We start from the raw sequence: 21,026 nt of genomic DNA, 5'->3' as shown, positions 1-21,026 counted from the left end.
AGAAGAAAGAAAGAAAGAAAGAAAGAAAGAAAGAAAGAAAGAAAGAAAGAAAGAAAGAAAGAAAGAAAGAAAGAAAGAAAGAAAGAAAGAAAGAAAGAAAGAAAGAAAGAAAGAAAGAAAGAAAGAAAGAAAGAAAGAAAGAAAGAAAGAAAGAAAGAAAGAAAGAAAGAAAGAAAGAAAGAAAGAAAGAAAGAAAGAAAGAAAGAAAGAAAGAAAGAAAGAAAGAAAGAAAGAAAGAAAGAAAGAAAGAAAGAAAGAAAGAAAGAAAGAAAGAAAGAAAAAAAGAAAGAAAGAAAGAAAGAAAGAGGCTCATTACCAGTCAACAGTGTGAAACCTATAATAAAACCCTCCCATTACAATCAATACATTATATTTTATGGTCATTTGCTCACTAGTTCCATTTTACATAGCTAATATCCCTAATATCCAGAGTACATCTCTGAAGATAACAGCCTTGAGGTTAGTAGAGCTTTTTAATGTATCTCCTCCTGTCCTGACCTGAAAAGAGTAAAAATAATGTCATGGTTAAAACAAACTCTGCTCCACTGTATCCCCACCTTTACACTTCTAATGAAGCAAGAAAGAGTCTGCAAAGTCTTTTGAACAATTACAAGTAAGCTGTGACACACTAGTTGGCCTTCCACGTGATTTTCAGATATGCTTTTAAATGACAAAAGAACAATACTCAACTGGCACCTTCTTGATGATTGTTATCCTTCATTCAGTGGATCCTGGAAGTGCTGCACGGGAGGCGCTGTGTCGTCCTCCCCCACGAAATGCAGCAGCTGTGCAGAGGTGCACAGCAGCACTGCCTCACAACCACTCAGACTGCAAACATGGAAAAGACCTGCTGCAACCCACCCAGAGATGGGCAGCTCAACCCTCAAAGCATCTGGCTGGATCCAGTTCACCACAGCAAAGTTACTAAAGGATGGAGGGCTTGGTTTTGTATCAAGTCTAACTTCAAGCACGTAAAGCATCATGTAGAAATTAGGTCACGAAACACTGGGGGAAAAGCATTTTGCTCTTACGAAAAATGTCTTAGGACCTTTATGGCAACAAAGACCCTGGCTACCTCACAGCAGCTGTGTGATTCCTCCCCCTTGGGGCGAGAAGGCTTTGCTGGACTCCTGCTCCACAGTGATTCAGAGGGAGCCTTCGAGCATTGTTTGTAACAGGCCGTATTTTGGAGTTTCATGCAAATTCTGCACCTAAAATACTTCAGACCTCCTTCAGTGCAGACCAGGGTGGAGAAGTAAAGCTATTTTTGGCACCGTCAATCAAATACTGCTTCCAGACACATACTAGACACACAAGACTTTTTTTTTGACAGAGGCTCATTACAACAGATTCTTTCCTACTTCCATTTTTCTTGGTGTTTTTACTTCTGGTAAATACCAAGCTTTGAACCCCTGGGGCACTTCTGATGAAGACCCTGACCCAAAGCACATTTAGGTCTGCCTGCTGCTCCCCGGGGGGTTTCCCTCACACCTAAAAACTCCTTTGCTTCTTTCTCACTGCCTGGAGAATGCGCTCTTTAACCTGTGGTTTGTTTACTCACAAAAAAAAAAAAAAAAGAAAAAGGAGAAGTTCAAACATATTTTGGCCCTTTATTAGATCTGTTTCACTACAGCAGCTCAGTTCAGTCTTTCTTATTTGCAGGATATTTTTTGTGTTGAGTAATTTACTAATTTCATCCTCACACATTAAAACAAACGTGCTTGCAAAATTCTTCAGTGAAGTTATTTTCTCTCATCAGTGTGTCTGTGAGCACCACGTGTCAGGACCCCTTCTACAGTTTCCCACTCAAGTATTGACAAATACCCCAGGGTGTTGGCAATCCTGTTCTTGTTTCCCTGGGACCTAGTGTTCTTTCTTCTAAATGTGAAACCTGTGACACATCAATTTTGAAGGATATCGTCATCTTGGAAACAGAAAAATACTTGCTCCTAAACATTTTGTACCTAGCAATATTATAAATTATGCTTGAAACCTCAACAGCAGCAAACAGCATGTGTCCTTATTTGCCTTCCACTTTCCTTTTGTTCCTCGACAGCACTTGATTTTTTGCTCTTTGGCTCAGCTGCTGCTCCTAACTTGGGCACCAGAACAAGAAGACCATTCTCCTCTGGTGCATTTGTAAGAGATGCTTTGCCCATCCTCAGGCTGCGCAAGTCTGAAATCAGATGGTAGCAGCCAGATGTACACGTGGAGAGCATTTCTACCAGTGCTCACTCTTGAAAGACCTGGGTGAAAAAGGAGATCCATACTTCTTTTTTTTTTAATTAAAAAGGAAGAACTAAAGAAAAACTATTCTGCCTCTCCAGTTTTATTAGAAGAACTACGCCCAAGTTTTTCCAGGTGATAGAGGCCTAGAAGAGGCCTCGTACTGTTAAAGGTGTCTTTCTTCACCAAAACCTTCCAAAGGATTTGGCTGGGTCATGGCCAATAACCAATTTAGGTAATTAATTTTCACCCATTTATTGCACGTCTGGCTCTTGAAAGGATCCTTTATCCTTTTCATGCTGTTATATACTGGAACGGTCTCTGGCTTGGTCCACCTAGCTCTCTCCCAAATGACTGTGCTTCAGGAACTGGCAAGGGCTGGGGATCATCCTGGCTGCCCTCTTTTACAGGGTGAGACTGAAACAGCCTGGACACGATCTGTTCTCTGTCTGTTGGCAGGTACAAGTCTCGGTTACACAAGCAGCCTCCCTGCCTGTCCCTTCTTTGTGCCCTACTAAAGCAAAGCCTAATTGTAGTGAGAGAGACTCGCACAACTTACGCCCAACCTCTTGCTTCATCAGGGTCAGGGCAGAAGGTTGAAAAGTTTGGTATACGCATGTCATGTTAAGCAAGGCAGCTAAGTAGCCTCACAAGAGAGGAAGCAAAAAGAGACACCTATGGAGTCTGTTTAACTAAAAGAGTTATCAATACAACATACATTTCCATAAACATCGTGGTTTTGGTTGCCACACTGGAAAAAGCAGGCATTGCTGTGCATTGTTTGAAGCAGCAAAATAGAGGGAAAAATTATCATCATCACAACAGAAAAACAATCCCGCAACCACCTCCCCACACAATGCCAACAATAATGACATTTATATATTCCATCAATTACCATTTCCAACTCTGCTGCAGCTGTAGCTCTCAAGGACAGGACAGGCACATGCTTCGATGCATAATGCATGTACCTAGCAGCGAACGCGGGAATGATCTGATGCTGCCGAAGCTTTAACTCAGGATGGCTTTAGCTCTGAATAAATTTTAATTAGACAAACACCTTTTTTCTGGCACTTAGGGGACTGCATGTGTCATCTCTTGATTAATCCTTCAAAACCTGAACCATTTTAATCAATTCCCACTCCTTGCAGTTACTGACACTGTATACATGGTGAGCTGGGGAGCTACAGAGCAGCAAATGCTTTTCCTTTGTATCGTGCCTGGGAAATACAATGATTTTCTGGAAGTCTTTTCACACCTGGTAGGAAAAATGTCACTGTTACGGAAAGCTGTTTTTCTAAAAGTTTAATTAGAAATTACATATGGCCTGAATCTGGGAGGGGGGAGTGCTGGTGGGTTATTGTTGACAATCACATCTTAATTTTTTACTTAACGAGCTCATTATTTGTAAGAATGTGCACTGAAGAGTCCGGATATATTATGAGTAGTCTTCAGTTTATTCATTTTGACTCTATTGTGCTTTATAGGTTATATGGTTAGTCAGTTATTTAACAAGGTATTTTTCTGCCCTCTGCCTGGATTACTGAAATACTTCACATAAGAGAACAACCAGAAACAAGTAGCAATACCTCAGTTCTGCTATGATTTTTCAGGTAAATGTTTACGTTAAAATGTCACATCGCATCTTAAGGATTTTTTTGGAAGTCTTCATCAATACCTAATATTATTTGATGACTCAGACACCAAAGTTATATTAATCTGCTAAAATTGTAGTTCTTCTATTCACAATTACTGTTACCTAAACAAGTCTGAAAAATGCAAACTCAACAGTTTATGAAAACTCAGTGCAATGATCTGAAAACATCCTTAAAATTAATTCTGGTGAAAAACTAAAAATGGGAAAATAACTTGTTGAAAATGTCATCATTCTAGTTTTCAAGGAGTTCACCACTAACTTGTCCCTAGGCTGGGAGAAAGAATAAGCTGCTAAGAAAACATAACTTTTGGCCATGATTTCAGTAGGTAGAAATTCATTACTTTGTTTATGTGTGACATACAAGATTTGACAAATATAAAAGCCTACAGTTGCAATCTCTCTCTCTTTCTGTCCCTCTCTCCTACAGAGAGAGACGAGACAAGTGGCTTTGAGCAGATGCCTAACCCTTGCACAGCTAAGTCAAGGTGGCCCAACAGAGGAGGCACATCTAAAGTTAGGGCATCCACCAAGAATGCCCCCCCTCTCCTTTTTGTAAATTGAGATTTCATTAGAAAAAAAACAAGGGGGAGATTCTGAACAAGATACAGATGCTGACAGAGATACTGGATACCTATTGTAATAGCTCCCACAAGTATAATACCATTAAACAAAGAAGCAGAGGCCTCCTATGCAATTTCTGGATAGTATTTGGGAAAAGCCTTATGAAGTGCATACTGCAACAGTCCAAAATATAGGCTCCAATAGAATGAGTACATGCCTATAATGCAAACACTATACTGTACATTTTCATATTTTCATAATTTACAGTCTTGCATCACCTTGAATGTTTTTTTTTTCCTTGGCATTTTTTTGTTATTAAAAAAAAAATCCTCTCCCACCCATATGTTCTCTATCAGTATTTGGCTGTTTGACAAGGACAAGTATTTGCAGTATTTACCTTCTCTGGTTTACTTGCTCCTTCTGTCACTTCTTCTTCTTCCACTTCTTTTTCTTGCACATTCTCATTTTCATCAAGAAGTTTCATGGGTACCGGAGGGGGAAGCTCATCCTCTACATCTGGTGTGTTGTCAAGAGGGCTTTCTGAATTAGCACTTTGGCGACTTTTTTTATTTCGGTCAACAGATGCATATTCTGCTGATTCAATTCTGCACTCAGGAATCTGATTCTGACCTTCAGAAACTGTCACCGAAGCCTCTGATTTGCTGTTACAGCTCCCTTCCATGCTGGCTACTGCTCCAACATCTTTAATTTCCTTCACAGTTTCATACAAGCAGTCTTCAACTATGTTCTCCTGAGAGGAGCTGTCTTTCAAGACTTCGTAAGGCCCTTCCATTCCAAGACCTTGATCATTTTCTGCATTTCTAGCCGAGATGATGGTTTCCATGGTGTTGTTAGGGGGAATACTGGGTAGTTCCCGGCTCTGGTGACATTTTATAGACTTTCCAAGACTATCCTGTTGATCTAGCAGATCAGAGACAGACGTCTGTACTTCTTCATAAGGCTGGATACAAGCAGTTGTACTGTCCTCTGAGAGTACTAGAGAAAATTATAAAGAAGTATTTAAAACAAATGCGTAACTATAAGGTGAGTGCGATTTGGTACTCTACATCACTTTGGTTTTGTGTCTCACTAGAAAGGATAAATGATACTAATGCCTGGAAATGTCTAGCGGTCATCATGCTTTTTGTTTATCAAAAGGTTTCAGTTACAGAGATTTCTGCTCTCTACTGTTAAAATATCTTTCTCACAGCATCTTAAATACACTGTGCACTCCCAAGTCACATTACATAGCAACAGCATTCACAGTAAGAACAGGGGATGGGTGGGTAGGTGCAGGTGTGCATGGATGTTCAGCTGTAGTTGGTTATATTGAATGCTTACAGACTGCTCAGTAGTCTCAGATGGGCAACACTGGTGGGAGGCCTCAAACCAAGTGCCTTTAAAAAAAGCCTCTTTTTCTCTTTCCATGTCCTTATCCTTTGGAATCAGAAAGGAAAGTGTTCCTGCTTCCTCCCTACCCAGCCCTCACCTTGTTTAACATGCTGGCCAAATTCTCGTCTGAATCACACCTCGCTCAGCCCTGCCACAGTCAGCCTCACTGCATGCTACGCCAGAAGCTCCTCACTGGAAGGCTATGCCATACTTCTCTTAGTCTCGCAGCACATAATGTAGGTTGACAACCTACTAACGAGTCAGCCATATGCACAAAAGAGAAGACTAGACTTCAGAAAGTAGTGTTAGGCAGAACATGTTATTTTAAGTCCCAGAAGCAGGTCATGTGTCACTGTCACTAGAGGGTATTACAGACTGAAATCTATGGGACTTCTCATCTTACAGTGCGCACGTATGACATTTGCCTGCATTCAGGGATGTATACATGGGCACATACAAGCAGGTTTCAGGTAGTATATGGTATGTTACTTTCTGTGACACCATTTCTTTGAAAAATCGCTTCTGAATAGCTTTACTTTTCTTAGTACAATTCCTATGGTACCCTCTCAGCAAAATCAACCCATTCTTCTATTTCCTTCAGTGTGTTTGACATGATGACATAAAGTGTTGCCGAAGCAATCGGTACCCTTGATTTGGTCGTTGTCACGGACATTGCTTTGTGTTGTGCTCAGGGCATGCAGACTCATGCAGTCAGCACCCGCAGGGAGCCGTACCCTGACAGCAAAACTCAGGATGGAACTGGAGGCGTGAGATGGTAATTGCTGTCTGAATGGGAGATGGGAGAAGAAGAAAAGGAAAACATCCTTCTCCATTCACTTGGCTCCTGCATACAACTGGGGAGGAATAGGTAGAATAGGAAGAAGTGTCCTATTGTGTCCTGACTAGGACTCAAGGTGTCCTAGTCACTACCCAGGATGGCTGCAGACTTCCTGAGGAACATCAGGAACTGGCCTGGAGAAGCTGGAACATGTTTTCCCCTTCTCGTGCTTGCTCTCAGGGATTTCTCTGCTATGCAGAGCACCACCACAGGCTCCAGGGAACACCCACCCCGTCCAGCCTAGCGGGGATAATCAGAAGCAACGAGAGCTCATGTTTCTGTACTCCTGTGGTTATGGGCAGTAGCACAGAAGGGGTTGGTGTAGATAAGGGGTTGGTGTAGATAAATACAGCACTGGCAGATTGGACAAAGGAATAAAAAATACATTTGATGGTGCTGCTTCTGCCCCTGCTCAAAAAGGCTAGCAGAAAACAGCAAAAGAAAGAACTATTATCAAAAAGAATGCATAAAGTATAAATAAGAAATTAAAGCACACTGGTTCCTGTTATTCAGAAGGGTTGTTGTGCAGAGTGTAAGCTGACTAATACCAGACAGTCTGAAAACTGTCTGCTGGTTGACAGTACGCCTTTTAGTAGCAGCTTTGACAGCTGCATGTGTGGTGACTCGTGGCAAAGAGAAATGCTTCCCTTCTGCAGGGCTTTGCTCTGCGCATCGAGTCCCTTGGTGAGCCACACACACCTACATACGCAACAAGCCAACAGATGGGAGCAGCGATTAGCTGCAAAAACAAAGTTTAAAAATTCCTTTGGATACTTGTCTCTGAGGGGTAAAGACTGAATAGCTTAGCCTCCGGCTGCACAGTGAGATGAGGAGATGAGCTGTAAGTTGGGAGCGCAGCCCCCGGTGTTGGTGCCTACTGTGGAGACAACAGTTGGCTCCTGGCAGCTCTGAGCTGAGACCGAGTTTATTTTTAGGTGCAGCTGAGTAAAATATTTTCCAGCGATACTTCAGTGTGAATCATTTTGAGAGTTCAACAAAGCAAAGACTAAGGAAAAAAAAGGAAGCCTATTTATGTTGCCTGTTTTCTAAAATACAAAAATACAAGTGACAGTCTCGCACAGCACGGGACTATGATCCAAACCTGTAGTCCCTGGAGGAGGACCTGAAATATTTCCACAGCCTCCAGGAGTGAAGCTCCGAGGTGCAACTGCATCTTCTGGTCACATCCCAACTCTGTAGCTGGCTGAGATTAGGGAATGCCGCAGTCTTTGCCTGATGGCCTCGTCTATCTGCAGGTGGAGCCTGGTGGCCCAGAGGAGGACCTCAGCACCTTCCCAGTGTTGGCTGGCACGGAGGACTGGGAGCCGGGGTGCAGGGCTGTGCTAGAGCACACCCACCAGGGAAGTGAAGATGCAGCCTAAAATGCCAACATCTCCATGGGGTGGGCTGCTGACTTGCCAGCACGGCAAATGTGCTCACTGCATTTCTTACTTGAGCATAAGTTTTGTGTGAATTATGTTTTGTACAAAAAGAACTGCCCTCCAGAGAGCTGCATGCCTGGCCACTGCCCTGGGATACAGCAGCCGATCTGGTGTCAGAGCTCCAGAAGTGAGCAGAGGAAAACGCAGGGTATTCAGACAAACGGCATGACCGTGTGCTTGGAAAGCTGATGGCTAGAAACGTAGGACGTGAGGGATCACCAATGTGCAGCTACCGTGGGAGCTATGAGCAAGGGGACGGCACCGCTCGTTCATCCTGCCTGCAGCGGCTGCGTTACTCACCCTCGCCATTGCTGAGTGCTCCGTTATGGTCACTGCTTGGAGGAGGGTCTGTAGCCGAACTTGTGATCGAGTGGCTGAACACCTCCTTATCGGAAGGCTGCAACACAAATTAGTGAGATCTAATCACCGTTGGATCAGAACAAATGTTTGCATAAATAGATACGTGACAAATTTCATTCTCATCTTGGGAGCTCTGACTCACAGGTATTATTGGCAGGAGAGTCAAACCACACTGATGACACTAAAGATTTAGGTGCTTGTTTTTACAGATGTTAAAACAAATAAATGCAAGTCTGTCCAGGGTGATCTCCCTTCCAACTTTTATGGTAATAGACATTACCACGGCTTCAGCCCATGAGAAGACAGCAGCTGACAAATGCTTGCACTGCGAACGGAGTGAAAGAAAGGCAGGAGATCTGGAGTGACAACGGTGGCAGAAAGAGCACTGAGAAAGTGCAGATTATCGGGGTCTACACAAGTTCTCTTCCTGTTCTGCAACTTTTAAAGTTTCCCTTGCTCAACCATCTCCAAATTCCTGAGCTATTTTCCAACCTGCAGTATTTTGCAAGGAGCTTGGTCCAAGCCAACAACAAGACAGACACAAGCTGCCAGAAATAAATACTTACCACATTCATCAGATTTTCATGATCTCCGTTCTGCTGTTTGGCCTTCTTTTCCCTTAATGAAAAAGACGTATGAACTGTTACTACAGATTATGCTAATATACAAATACCAGTCATTAATAGACCTTACACACCTGCAAGGAGCAGAACTGTGATTCACAATAATATTGAAAATGGAGTAACTGAAAATTATTACAGGGACTGGTATGACCTCTGTGTAAGGTCGCCATTAAGGTAGGGCGGTGAACAAATCTGAAGAGGTACAACAAACACACACAACCCTTTTTCTTGTTCAGTAGAAGATCGCAGTAAGGACTAACTGATGATAATCAAAATATTATCCTCAATTTAATCGTATCTGAAATGTTAGGAGATACATGAGATACGTGTTTTGGTGACAGACTATCTGGGGAGTTCCTTAAACTGTGTCAGTAAAAATTATTTATCCTATGACGAAGTAGAAAAGGCCCACAAAATCCAGCCTTGTCCCACTCAGGATGCTAGTTACAATTAATAATAGGCACGAGCGGTTCAAGAAGGCCTACAAATTTCATAGCAGCAGATGCCTTGAACTTAATTTTAAAATGAATCCTGCTTCACTGGGTACTTCATAGGTCTCAAAGTATGGATCATGTTTCCAGTTTCTACCATTTTGGAAATGGCAGAAATTACAGCTCTTATTCTGAAATACTGTAATAAACCATGAGTTTAAAATAATAAGTCCCTCCCCTAGATGAAAAGGCAAGTAAAAAGGTGAGAAAATATTGACGATATGAAATCTGTGCTTCTTCTGAAGTCTGCAATGCACCGTACTTCCCACATTAGCAACTGTTAAAATTGTACCCAATTAGGAAATAAGAAAATGGAGCAAGTGAGTCTGCACCAATGCAGAGCATAGTTAAAGTTTACAAATACTTAATTTCCTCTCTGGAAAGTTTTTCTGACTCTGACATTTTAAAAAAGAGCAGATTTTGTTCAGTTTTCTGTGTCCTCAACCATTTTTGAACAGTAAGCTAGGAAGAAATTTTGCATAATTGCATTTATGCATAAATAACCTGCCCTACAGAATGACCTGAAATAAATGATACCGAATCCAGAGCAACACAAGAATTTATTAAAGAGCATCACCAGATAGTTTCTGACAATGAATCTCTGCAACTGCAAAGACATACTCAGTGGTGTGATTCTGTCTTAAAAACATCTTTCTAAAGATGTTTCAAGGACTGGAGCGTTACGAGACAAAACATGGTACCTAACTGCAATGTTTGTTGTGGGCTTAAGGGGTTTTAAAATAGGTTTTATGCTTTTAAATAAATAAAAAACCCCAAACACATTTCTACTGTTTTTACACAGGTATCACAGGAAACTGTGATGAATAGGAAGATACTGAAATGTCATCTAACAGCTTACAGTGCAACAAAAGCATTTCACCTGAATCATATGAAATTACATGTTCCAGCTTATGCTTTTTAGGGTTTCAACCAACTTCTGGGGTTTGGTCTTGCCCATGACTGTTTTTTGCAGTGTGGGCATTAGAGAAATCCTGCTGGAAAACAGGGCCTTCCAATAGACATACATTATGTCAATATAGGGCATTTTATGGCTGCACAGCTTCCTCAACACTCTCGATGCTGAAAGAACATGCTCCTATAGGCATAAGGGTCCAAAACAAAGATTTTGCTGCTGTACTGAGTTATGGATAGGGTTTTTTCCCCATACACTTGGCTGATTGAGCTATGCTGGCAAACTGTAGCAATATGGACCAAAGCAGTCCCTCTCCTCGTCGTGAAGGGTCTGACCGGTCTGACGTGTTGGAAGGGCACCCTCCATTGAGCCAGGCTGCCCAGCTCCCCTGTACAATCAGCAGGGCTGAGCTTACGCATCATGAAGGGGCCATGAAATGTGAATAAACAAAGTCAGTAGAAGTGTCTGTATTGGTGAAATCTTATGGAGAAGAAAATAAGGATAGGGTATGAGTACAAGCCATTAATTAGTATCATCATCTGATTCTTACTCATTCTGGCTTGAATGGCAGGATCAATTCCCTAGTCTCCAGGAGTGGCCAAAGCAAAGCTGAAATGCATCAAAATTGCTTTCCTTTCCTTTCTACCTATACTTTTTTGGTCCTGTTTGGCCCATCTAATTTTCTCAGTTTCAGGTGAGTGGTGTGATCTGCTATCCAGAAGAATGCACCAAGCCTAGCTCTGCCAGCTAAGGGATCTGGCAGCGACACACAGGAGGGATGGGGGCTCAGCACTACCACCGCTCCCCTTCCCGCGCACCACGGTCGTGACAGCCCTTCCCGCGCACCACGGGTCGTCCCAGCCAGCATCCTCCTGTGCTCCAGGCTTCAGCTTAGGATAAAGCACCTAGCAAGATCAATAGTATTTTTCCTTCACAGCAAAAAAAAAATTTTAAAAAAATTTAGATTTTAGAAAAAAAAGAACTGTTCAAATTCAGGTTTGCTCTGAAAACAGATTTTGTACTGTACTTTTTTTGTTTCTGTACCTAAGTCCTCAGTATTTCTTGCTAACTATTAGTGAAGCTATTTCAATCCCGACACTATTTGACTCAAGCAACATTACTGCGTGCTAAGCTCCTGAGCCTTACCTGTTGCAGCTGGAGCAGAGGAAGATGAGGAACGTGAGGAACAAGAGTGTTGTCATGGCTGCCAAACTTCCCCACAGGATGACGTGGACCTGTCCACTGCCTAAGAAACCACCCTCTGGCCCCATGGTACTAGCAGGAGCTGGCGTCACTTGGGGATGAAGAGGTTATTCCTTGGAGAAGGCTGGCATCTGTGCTGCATGCACCTTCTGTTTCTGCAGAAAGCAAAACACTATAAGAGGTTAGTATAAATTTTGAAGATAATGAACCTGACAGCTACAAATCTGGCAGGAGAGATTTTCAAATCCAGATCTTACAAAAAAAACCAGTTTCAAGTATAAGTCAGCCAGCCAAAGAGCTTTTCAGCTACATTTCTGACGGTGACACAGAACAAACATTGTCAAATATTAATGCAAGCTGTTACCTATCTACAATCTCAACACGAATAAAAGGTAGTACAGTATCTCTGTACTCGTATTTTGAGGAAAAAGTTTACAGATGCACTTCGAGGGACAGAGCAGTCTATTTTGCAGTAATATTTTTTAACTTCATTGAAAAGTGAGCTTTCAAAACCGACTACAACTTCTGCCAAGTTATCAAGCCAAAAAGAGAGCTGCAGCAGGCGTTCACCAGCTTCCCTCTCAAGGTCTCTGGCCTGCACGTGATTCGGTGCTTAAAGTACAGTGACAAATAAGCTAGGTAAGTCTTTGAAAGAAATACCACAAAAACCTTTCTTGCAGCAGATCAAATCTAATCTTATTTCTATGCGAAATGCTTATTTTCGTAATAGTATGTCTGGAGAATAATAATACTGAACTTTCTTCTTTTGCTTCTCCCCACCTGAGTCTAAGAAAACAACTAATGAGAAAAGTAGACAGAGTGGTTTTTAAGAGCTTGAATAAACACAACTTTTGCTACAGCACAGCAGCCCCTGGAGAAACATCCCAGGTAAACAGTATTTATGATATATAAGTTTTGGTATACAATATATTCTAAAATTTTATACATATTTTTCATGTAATACATTGTTGACATGGCAAAATTAAAAAGAAGTCTTTCATTCTGCATTGCTGAAGGTATCAATTTCTCTGTAATTTAGGAATAGGTTATGCAAAGTCTATTTACAGGCTTTCAGCCAGACTTCGAGATTGATAAACACTGAAATAGAATACAATGGCTAAGAAATAAGCAGTTATCTTTTGGGAATGAAAAAGTAGCACAAACATAAGATTGAATAATGTCCAAAGCCACTAAGACTTACTTTAATTTTATACATATATTTTCATATATAAAACATGTATGTACATATATATTTTTTTTCTTTGCAGCAGAAGCACACTTTGTAATAGCAAATTCAATTAGGTACCAATACCATAGCTGTATGTAAAAACACCGTGTCACCATTTTGTTATTAAAATCTTATGAGAAGAAAGATTAATTTCACTGAAATAGAATACAATGGCCAAGAAATAAGCAGTTATCTTTTGGGAATGAAAAAGTAGCACAAACATAAGATTGAATAATGTCCAAAGCCACTAAGACGTACTTTAATTTTATACATATATTTTCATATATAAAACATGTATGTACATATATATTTTTTTTCTTTGCAGCAGAAGCACACTTTGTAATAGCAAATTCAATTAGGTACCAATACCATAGCTGTATGTAAAAACACCGTGTCACCATTTTGTTATTAAAATCTTATGAGAAGAAAGATTAATTTCCAGAAAAAGACCATTCACATCAATGGAAATTTGGTGAGTCGGCAGAAGAAACTTAAGTAAGCTATGTGACTGGGTAGCTCTTACAAGTAACATTTCTGTTCCTCCATAAAATGGGCTCATTGGTTTCTACCATGCAGGATCAGACTTCTGGACACCTTCCAAGAAGAACCAATTCTTACTAATTCATCCATGGTGGATAAAAGCTTTTTTTTTCTTTTAGATATTAATGGCATTGCAATAACTCGAAATGGGAAGAAACAAACAAAAGATGGAAAAAGACAAACTTCAAAGTGTAGTTAAGTATTTCCAGCTTGGCCAAGTTATAAGAAAGCCAGATAATCTGTAACTTCTCCAAGCCCATAAATACACAGGATGGGAAGAGTAGGTGTTGCACACCTTGCCACACAGATATGTCTTACTGGTAGCCTTGAGCACCAACACCAAAGAGCCACCGCTCTTTGGGGACGACCACTGCCAAGCAATGTGCCTCTGTGGTTATCTTGGTAGAGCTTGAAATATTAAACATTTAAAAGGAATGGCAGACCACTCTAAAAATTATGTATATTGCAGATGTCAATCTGATACTGCCCTGCCTCATCCCTATTTTAAAGCAAAACTCATGTTATTTCTACACTGAGTCATAGTCACATCACTGACTGTGAAATGGAGAGACCATAAGAGAAGCTGAATCAGATTTAGTCAGGAGAAAACTTCATATGGTGTCTGCGAAGACCTCTTTGATTAGGTGCAAGGGCACCGTGCACTGGGATGGATTCCTGTAGAGGTGATGGACTGTTCTAATTTAGAAAACACTACAAAGCACACTGCACTGGCTGCCTTAACTAGCTCAAAACCTTTGTTACGTGTTTTGAATAGAAAGTATTTTTCTTTTCAACTTTTATTTTTTATGAATTTTCAAAGACATTTTCTGCCCTGTTAAAGCTTTTAAAAATTATTCTTAAAAGATCTTTTACCTTCTTTTGTCCCATCCTTTTGCTTTTAAAAAATACTAATTTTCTTCCTTCCATGGAAAAAAAGGATGAAACGAAAATGAAATGTGAAAAAAATGAAAACTGAATAAAATCTTTTTTCAGCATTTTTGTTGTCTTTTCTTCCTTAGTTTTCCCAAGAAATAAAGAGAGAATGCAAATGAAAAAGAAACCTTTTTTCTTTTTTTCTTTTTTCCCAAATATTGGGCAAAGAAAAATAAAACAAAAAGAATAGAGTTTTCAAAAATTTTTTTTTCTTAAAACAGAATCTTGTTTTTTTTTTTCAAAGCAGACACAAAGTTGTCTTGAAAGATATAATTTAAATTATTTCTACTACTAAGTTCATGATTTTATACCTACTCTGAAGAACAATACTACACTCCTCTCAGAAGACTAAGTAATGTACCAATAGCTAATACGGTAGGAAAAGTTATTCTTTTATGCTACACATATATTCTTAAGGCTGCTGGCCTTTAAATAAAGATAATATTTGAGCTAAGGAAAGCTAAGGATGCATGGGGAGCAGCCCCATGGAAAAGCCGCATCTTTGAAGACTTCAGTACAGAGTTGGGAAGTGTTGGGATGAGCAGGAGCGGATAGAGTTGAGGCTGAGCTTAAAAAGGAGTGAGATCAGAGGGAGAGAGCTGAGGGAGACCTACGTGTGAATGTCAAGAGTGAAGTGCAAGACTGAAGCTAGACATGAGACATCCCACCAGGCAGAAGCTAAATGGAGCAAAGAGAACGACCAAGGACAGAAGATGTAGTTAATGTACAACAAAAGCAAAGAGCAAGAATTCAGATACCAAAGCTTTGACTGTAAGTTGAAAGAAAGAGGTCAGAAAAGGTTGGAAAAGTACAGTGGCACTTGAACCAGGGGAGGCAACTGCTGGAGACACCAGTTACCTGTGCAAGCAGAATAGAGCAATAAATTGGAACAGATTGATGACAGATGAAGCCCTGCATGAGGGAAGCTGTGACCAGTGACTCCTCTTAGCTCCTTGAAAGGTGAGAGTTTGGCATAAGTGCTAGAGAACCTAGAAGCTGCTCAGCATATGGGACAACCAGAAGTAAATATAATGATAACACAAAAAAAGCATGCCTACATTCACCCTCTGTGAACCCTTCTCATGAAGTGCCATCAGAGGGCTTACTCCTACTGTTTAATGCCTCCCAAACGATGAGGCTGAAATACTATTCACTCAGGCTGGTGCCTTTAACACAGGAGAGCTTCTGAAATACTTGAAGCTGGACAAGCACCCATCAGCTGCCCTGACCAGCCCTGGACAGAAACTTGGCAGAGAGATACATTGAAAATACAACTGTCTGGACTCCCTCTGCTTCCACTTGGTGAATGCCTGGACAGTAAAATGTTAATGTGTGCCTAATATAATGGATTTTGGAGCTGCTTCAGAGGCTAGCTTTAAAGAGAAACTTATTTGCAATCATAACTATGGAACAACAAGCAGCTAATTTCAAAGAGCTCTTAAGACAGCTGAAATGGTAAACTCCTGCTTTTACAATAAAAAGTGATACTGTGCTGCCCTCTGGTGAATCTCTCCGTTCGGGGACAGGGATTTGTGGCTCTTGCGAGGGTGCTTCAGAGCTGAATGCAAACCCTGCTGCTAAAGATGGAGCTTACACAGGGCCTTTCATCTGCTGGGCTTGAAAAAAGTCCTACCTTCACCCTTGAAAGACTGCCAGACTTGAATAGTTTAACCTTGCAGAGAGACATTGCTGAGACAGAGTAACAGTCAATTGAACTGTTGGGTTTTTTTTCGTATGTGATGATCTTTTTAAGATGAAGATTTCTTTCGTTGTACCCTTTCCACAGAAATCTCCACAGAAGTTGCTGGTGATGCCGAACTCCAAAAATGAGTAATAGAGACAGGCCTGGAATACCTGGATAAGAAAACTGGCTATTTCATCTAAGGCAAAATGCAAACCACGGTTTGCGTTCACATTTCAAAGCCATTATCAGTTCAGAAAACTAATCCTTACACTATATTGAATAAAATTTCTCCTTCTTGTGGCAACTTTCTCTTGCTTTTTAGCCATCAATATTTGCCATTAGTGGCCCGTAGCCATTTCCTCAAAATTGCATTTAAATGCACAACTACATTTGCAGTTTCAAAAAGACGGATATTTCATTGCATGACCCACACTTTCACAGTGAATAATGTGTTATTTTTCCTTACAGCTGTTGCAGGGATAAAGCAGAGCTGAGGCAGTTCAGCCTGAGTCAGCGATGATAGGGGTGCAGGATGTGCAAGTGCAAAGTCGTTGCCAAACTGAAGGATAAAAAACTGTATCTGGCGTGAAGCAGTTTTGTGCGTAAGATGCAGGGTGCAATTTTAGGCAGCACCTGGAGTGACAATTTCAACAACTGAGGAAAAGCTTGGACTGAGACCTGAACTCCTTTGAAGCCCAGGAACAGACAGATCCAGTGTGCTTTGGGTCCAGGATCTGACCTGGGTTTTCTGAGCAAAGATCTGCCCGAGCTTACAGCGAAACGCATAGGGGATGTGCTTTGCAAGAGGCGGACGCCATGCCCCCCTGGTGGCCCAGGAGGCCTGGCAGGAGGTGGCAGCGTGTCCCTCTCCCACCACCTTCCCCTTGGCTTCTGGGTTTTATAGCCATTTCATTCATGTACTGCTGCAAACCACGCTCGTCCCACGCTTTCCAGAGGGGAAAGAGCGGGAAAAGCTGACGGCTTCACCTCTGTGGGTTTCTTAATGAATTATAGATGGAGCATAGGCAAGAGAAGAAATTGTTCTGACAACTGAGGGACTTTGAAAGCGAGAAGCCAAATGCGACAGGACAGGAGAGATTCAAGGAAGGCTGCGGGATCATGACTCCCTGTCCTGGGCTGTCAGGCTGGATTCAGCTAACAGGGGGACTGCCAAGGAGCTTCATGTGCTTGCCTCTGTGCTGAGCTTTGGTTACAGGGCTCCTTCTCGAGCTGCTCGGTCTCCTACTGCTCTCTTCTCATTCCCACCCCTCCTGCTCCCAGTGCCTTCAGTTATCTGCTGCTAAACTGCAAAACAGATCAGTCAGATCATCGTTTGGAAGATCCCCTCCACCCCAACAGTGAAGACCTGGGAGGGAGAGGGGAGAGCAGGGAAGAAGGTCTTAATTTTTAAATGAAATTTTTATTGCTCTGGTAGCAAGCCCCCAGAGAGCTGCGTTAAACCAGAAAATGGTGAAGTACAAGATATGCGAAACCACAAACTGAGACAGGGGCTGAGAAGTATGAAACTAATGTCCTCTTGTCTACATCCAGCTGCAAACACTGTCATTCAAACACAAAACTGGAACAGAAACCTGGGCTACAACAAACAGGCAGCAGCAGAAACAGTCCTGCAGGTGCAAGTAACACCCCTGGACATAGATCCTTTTATCTTCTATTCCTCCAAATCCTGAAAACAGACTTTCGCTATGAAGCCAGCATCCTACAGGAGACGTAATGAGGTCCTGCTACCTTACTGCCTCTCCAGAAAACTCCCTCTGCAACTTCAGACCCAGCTCAGGCATCAGCGGGTGCAGTGTTTCTCCAAGTGCCCAAAGACTGAGCACGTCCCTTGTATGTAACATCCTCAGGCCACCCTAAAGAAAACATTCAAAGGAAGGCAATCCATCACCACAACTTCTGCACCAACAAGAGTTCACACCAAACTACGCACTTGATTTAGAGAAGAGGGAGGACATGGCAGATGCACTTTACTCAGTCCAGAACCATTTCCATGTCAGGATTGTTCTCTGCATGCATGGAAATACCACGCTGCTGGCAGGGAAATGCCATTCGTCCTCCTGGCACGAGATTAAGTGTAGCACTATGGTGAACTGGGTTAAAATGAACTTAAAGCACCCTTCCTTCACCCAAACATCCCTTCTCTAAACCTCTTGATTTTAAATTGAAACTGTTTTCTGACCTTTTCCACCATGTGGCCTCACCATGCTTTAATGGCAGAGCAGCTGGAGGCAGCTCCTGAGCGTCTCCTTTCTGTAGCTTGCCACAGCTGGTGGATTCCTGACAGCATAACCTGATACAGCGTTACACCCAAATGTTGTGACACCATCAGGGCTGCATTTGTCCCTGCGTGGGCAAAACACTTGGGCCAAATTTTTCAAAGGTATCTCCTAGTGCAAGTCCTGGTTTGGAGCCTGTCTGCAGAAGTTGGTGGGAGTTGTGCTCTGAACATTAAGGTTACATGCATCGCAATAAATTAAACATGTCAGGGATAATTGTCTTGTACTGCAGCCAGTTGGCATGGTACAGCCCGAGCCCATACTGTTAAACTTTCTTATTCTCCACAGAATGGTGGTTGTATCCAAATTGTCTTCCAGGAGTGGTCCCTGACCAGAGTTAACTCCTGAATGGTGCTTGGGATTAGTTTGGGAAAGAGCCTTTTGACTGCTGCCAAAACTGCCAGGCTGTTCTAACCTGGCAAAACCAGATCCTTCGTATCTCAGACTGAGAATCTGATAACAGTGGGTCCCTTTGACCTTGATCCCCCTGTGCTCTGGCTCCTTCTCTTCTCTCTAGTACTCCTCCACCACAGGACATGCCCAGCTTTCTACCCACTCCAGCTCCTCTCACCAGCTCCTGTCTCTCTCCCAGTTCTGTTTGCTGCCTGGGGCAATCGCTTCTGTTATAGGTGACAAAAACTCTGAAAGATATCAAAATAGCAATAAGCATGTATGAGTACCTAATAAAGTAAGTACAAAGATGTTAAAATGTTATCAAAAAGAGAAAATTCAGATAATTCTCAGGCATTGCTACATTAAAATAGATGATACTATGGAACAGCCTGAATACACAAACACTATCTTTGCTTTAAATTGGTGCTAGGTGCATAAGAACAATTGCAATGAAATGCTTCTGGAGACAAGAAGTGACAGGACGGCTGTCTGGACTGAGGTCCTGCTTGGCAGAACCTCTCCTAACACCACACTGTCACCAGAATCAAGACTGTGAATTTTCTCCAAATGCACTGTAAAAAAGTTGTAAGACCGATTTGTGTTACTGCTTCTGCATCTGTGTTGCCTTGTTTCAGCTTTTAGCTGTTTATAGGTAGATCCAGTACTGAACTATGCAAACCTTAAGACCAAGATCACCTTTCTCATGCAGTACCTACTGCAGTTCACTTTTGGGGTTCTAAATCAGGACAAATCCTTTCCTGCAACAGATTAAAGCTCTTCTGGTGCAGTTGTGTTTTGAGCTGCTTGGCTTGGCAGCACCCATTTAATGAGAACAGTTAAAGACAGACATGTCTTATACCAAGCAGTGAAGAACTGCTGCAGGAGACCAGATGTGCACATAATTAAGGCCTGGTCCTGAAAGCCTGATGCTGGAAGGAATTACTGACATGGACTGTGTTGCTGTTGCAGGCTGTCAGACGAGCCTTGCAGAGACTGTGCATGCCATAAGCCTTCAAAATAGTTCATGTTTCTGCTTTGTGAAGCAGCAGAATAATGAGGTTCTGATCTAATTCCCCACTGTATCTACTTCTACAGAAATCATAGCTGGCTTATCAAAGGATGTATGTGCTCTATAATGCAAAACCAGATCTAAGACAAAACTGAACAGTCCCAAACCACCGGTCACTTTTAACCCCTTCCAAGTCTTAACATCTCCTGAAGAGAAACCAAGTCTCTCAGAAACCATCTATCTGTGGCATTGCAGAAAAATTAAAAAAGGCTTTTGCAGCAGTAAATGCTGATCGACACCGCAATCTGTATTCATACTCCTATCAACTCATTCATGCCTTGTCAGACCATGTCACCTGAAGGTCAACATATTCAAAGTTGACCTGACTTCTCCTCCCACGCTTTCCTCTCTATTCCTACTAGAATTTTAGCAATTCCACACAAGCCTGCATTGCAGGCTGCCTCTCCTCCTCAGACAGACATTTGGGAAAGTGGGAAGAATCAGGAAAGTCGTATGAACAATTAAGTGTGTGAATTCAAAAGCTTGCTTCAAGGCAGTGGAATAGTTTCTATTAAAATAGTGGAGAATTTTAGAAAATGAGATTTCACTAGCAAGGTTTTCTAGCAGACTGTGAAACTAGATTTTCAAAGGAAGGTGAGCATAATTGCATGTGAACATGATTATGTCCCAGTGAAACACAGTCTGCATCCCGGGGTTAATACATGTGCATCATTATGCACCTAACTTGTCACGTAGCTAGCACATTTATTTCCCACATTCACAAGGTCTTTCTGCGTATAAACCACATGCTCACAAATCTCCACCAAAGGTATCTTCCATTATAAATCAGGTCCTGAGCAAACAGGTTTTTGAACCAGTAACTTAAAGCTCACAAGTTCATTCCATGCTGGGTAATAACGTTACCCTCATTTCACTACCAGCAGTACAAACCCCCCCAGCACAAGCAGGGAAAAGCGGAGCGCTGCAGACACAGCTTGCAAATGCAGAGCATCGGCTGGGCTTGGCCAGCTGCTGAGGAAGAAACTGATAATGAAGTCTCTGTGAAACAGCTCCCAGGAACACCACCACATATTTTCCCCAGGCTTTAGCAGCCAAATAATGACTGTCTCGAATGCGACAGCAGAAAAGCTTTATCTGATGAGTGACCATGCCAAAGATTACAGCTTAATTGTAGCACATTATTCTCTTTCCCACACCCCCACAACATCCCATATTCCT

The 21,026-nt window shown here is 41.9% G+C and overlaps 1 protein-coding gene across 1 annotated transcript in view; it reads right to left on the bottom strand.

Moving 5' to 3' along the window:
- The window catches only part of PAG1 (phosphoprotein membrane anchor with glycosphingolipid microdomains 1), a 14,366-nt gene extending 2,534 nt beyond the window's left edge, over positions 1 to 11,832 (bottom strand). Inside the window, exons 1-4 of the mRNA XM_009272376.2 lie at positions 11,647 to 11,832; positions 9,040 to 9,091; positions 8,414 to 8,510; positions 4,839 to 5,437 (exon numbers count right to left, since the gene is read on the bottom strand). Coding sequence (XP_009270651.1) covers positions 4,839 to 5,437; positions 8,414 to 8,510; positions 9,040 to 9,091; positions 11,647 to 11,771 — 873 coding nt within the window. The 5' untranslated portion in view covers positions 11,772 to 11,832. The remainder of the gene's footprint in view (positions 1 to 4,838; positions 5,438 to 8,413; positions 8,511 to 9,039; positions 9,092 to 11,646) is intronic.
- Between the last annotated feature and the right edge of the window lie 9,194 nt (positions 11,833 to 21,026).

Source organism: Aptenodytes forsteri, unplaced genomic scaffold (genome assembly GCF_000699145.1).
Source record: "Aptenodytes forsteri isolate BGI_AS27 unplaced genomic scaffold, ASM69914v1 Scaffold206, whole genome shotgun sequence".
NCBI classification, from domain to species: Eukaryota; Metazoa; Chordata; class Aves; order Sphenisciformes; family Spheniscidae; genus Aptenodytes; species Aptenodytes forsteri.
Note: the sequence above shows the minus strand (reverse complement) of the source record. Positions and strands in the feature narration are given on the sequence as shown.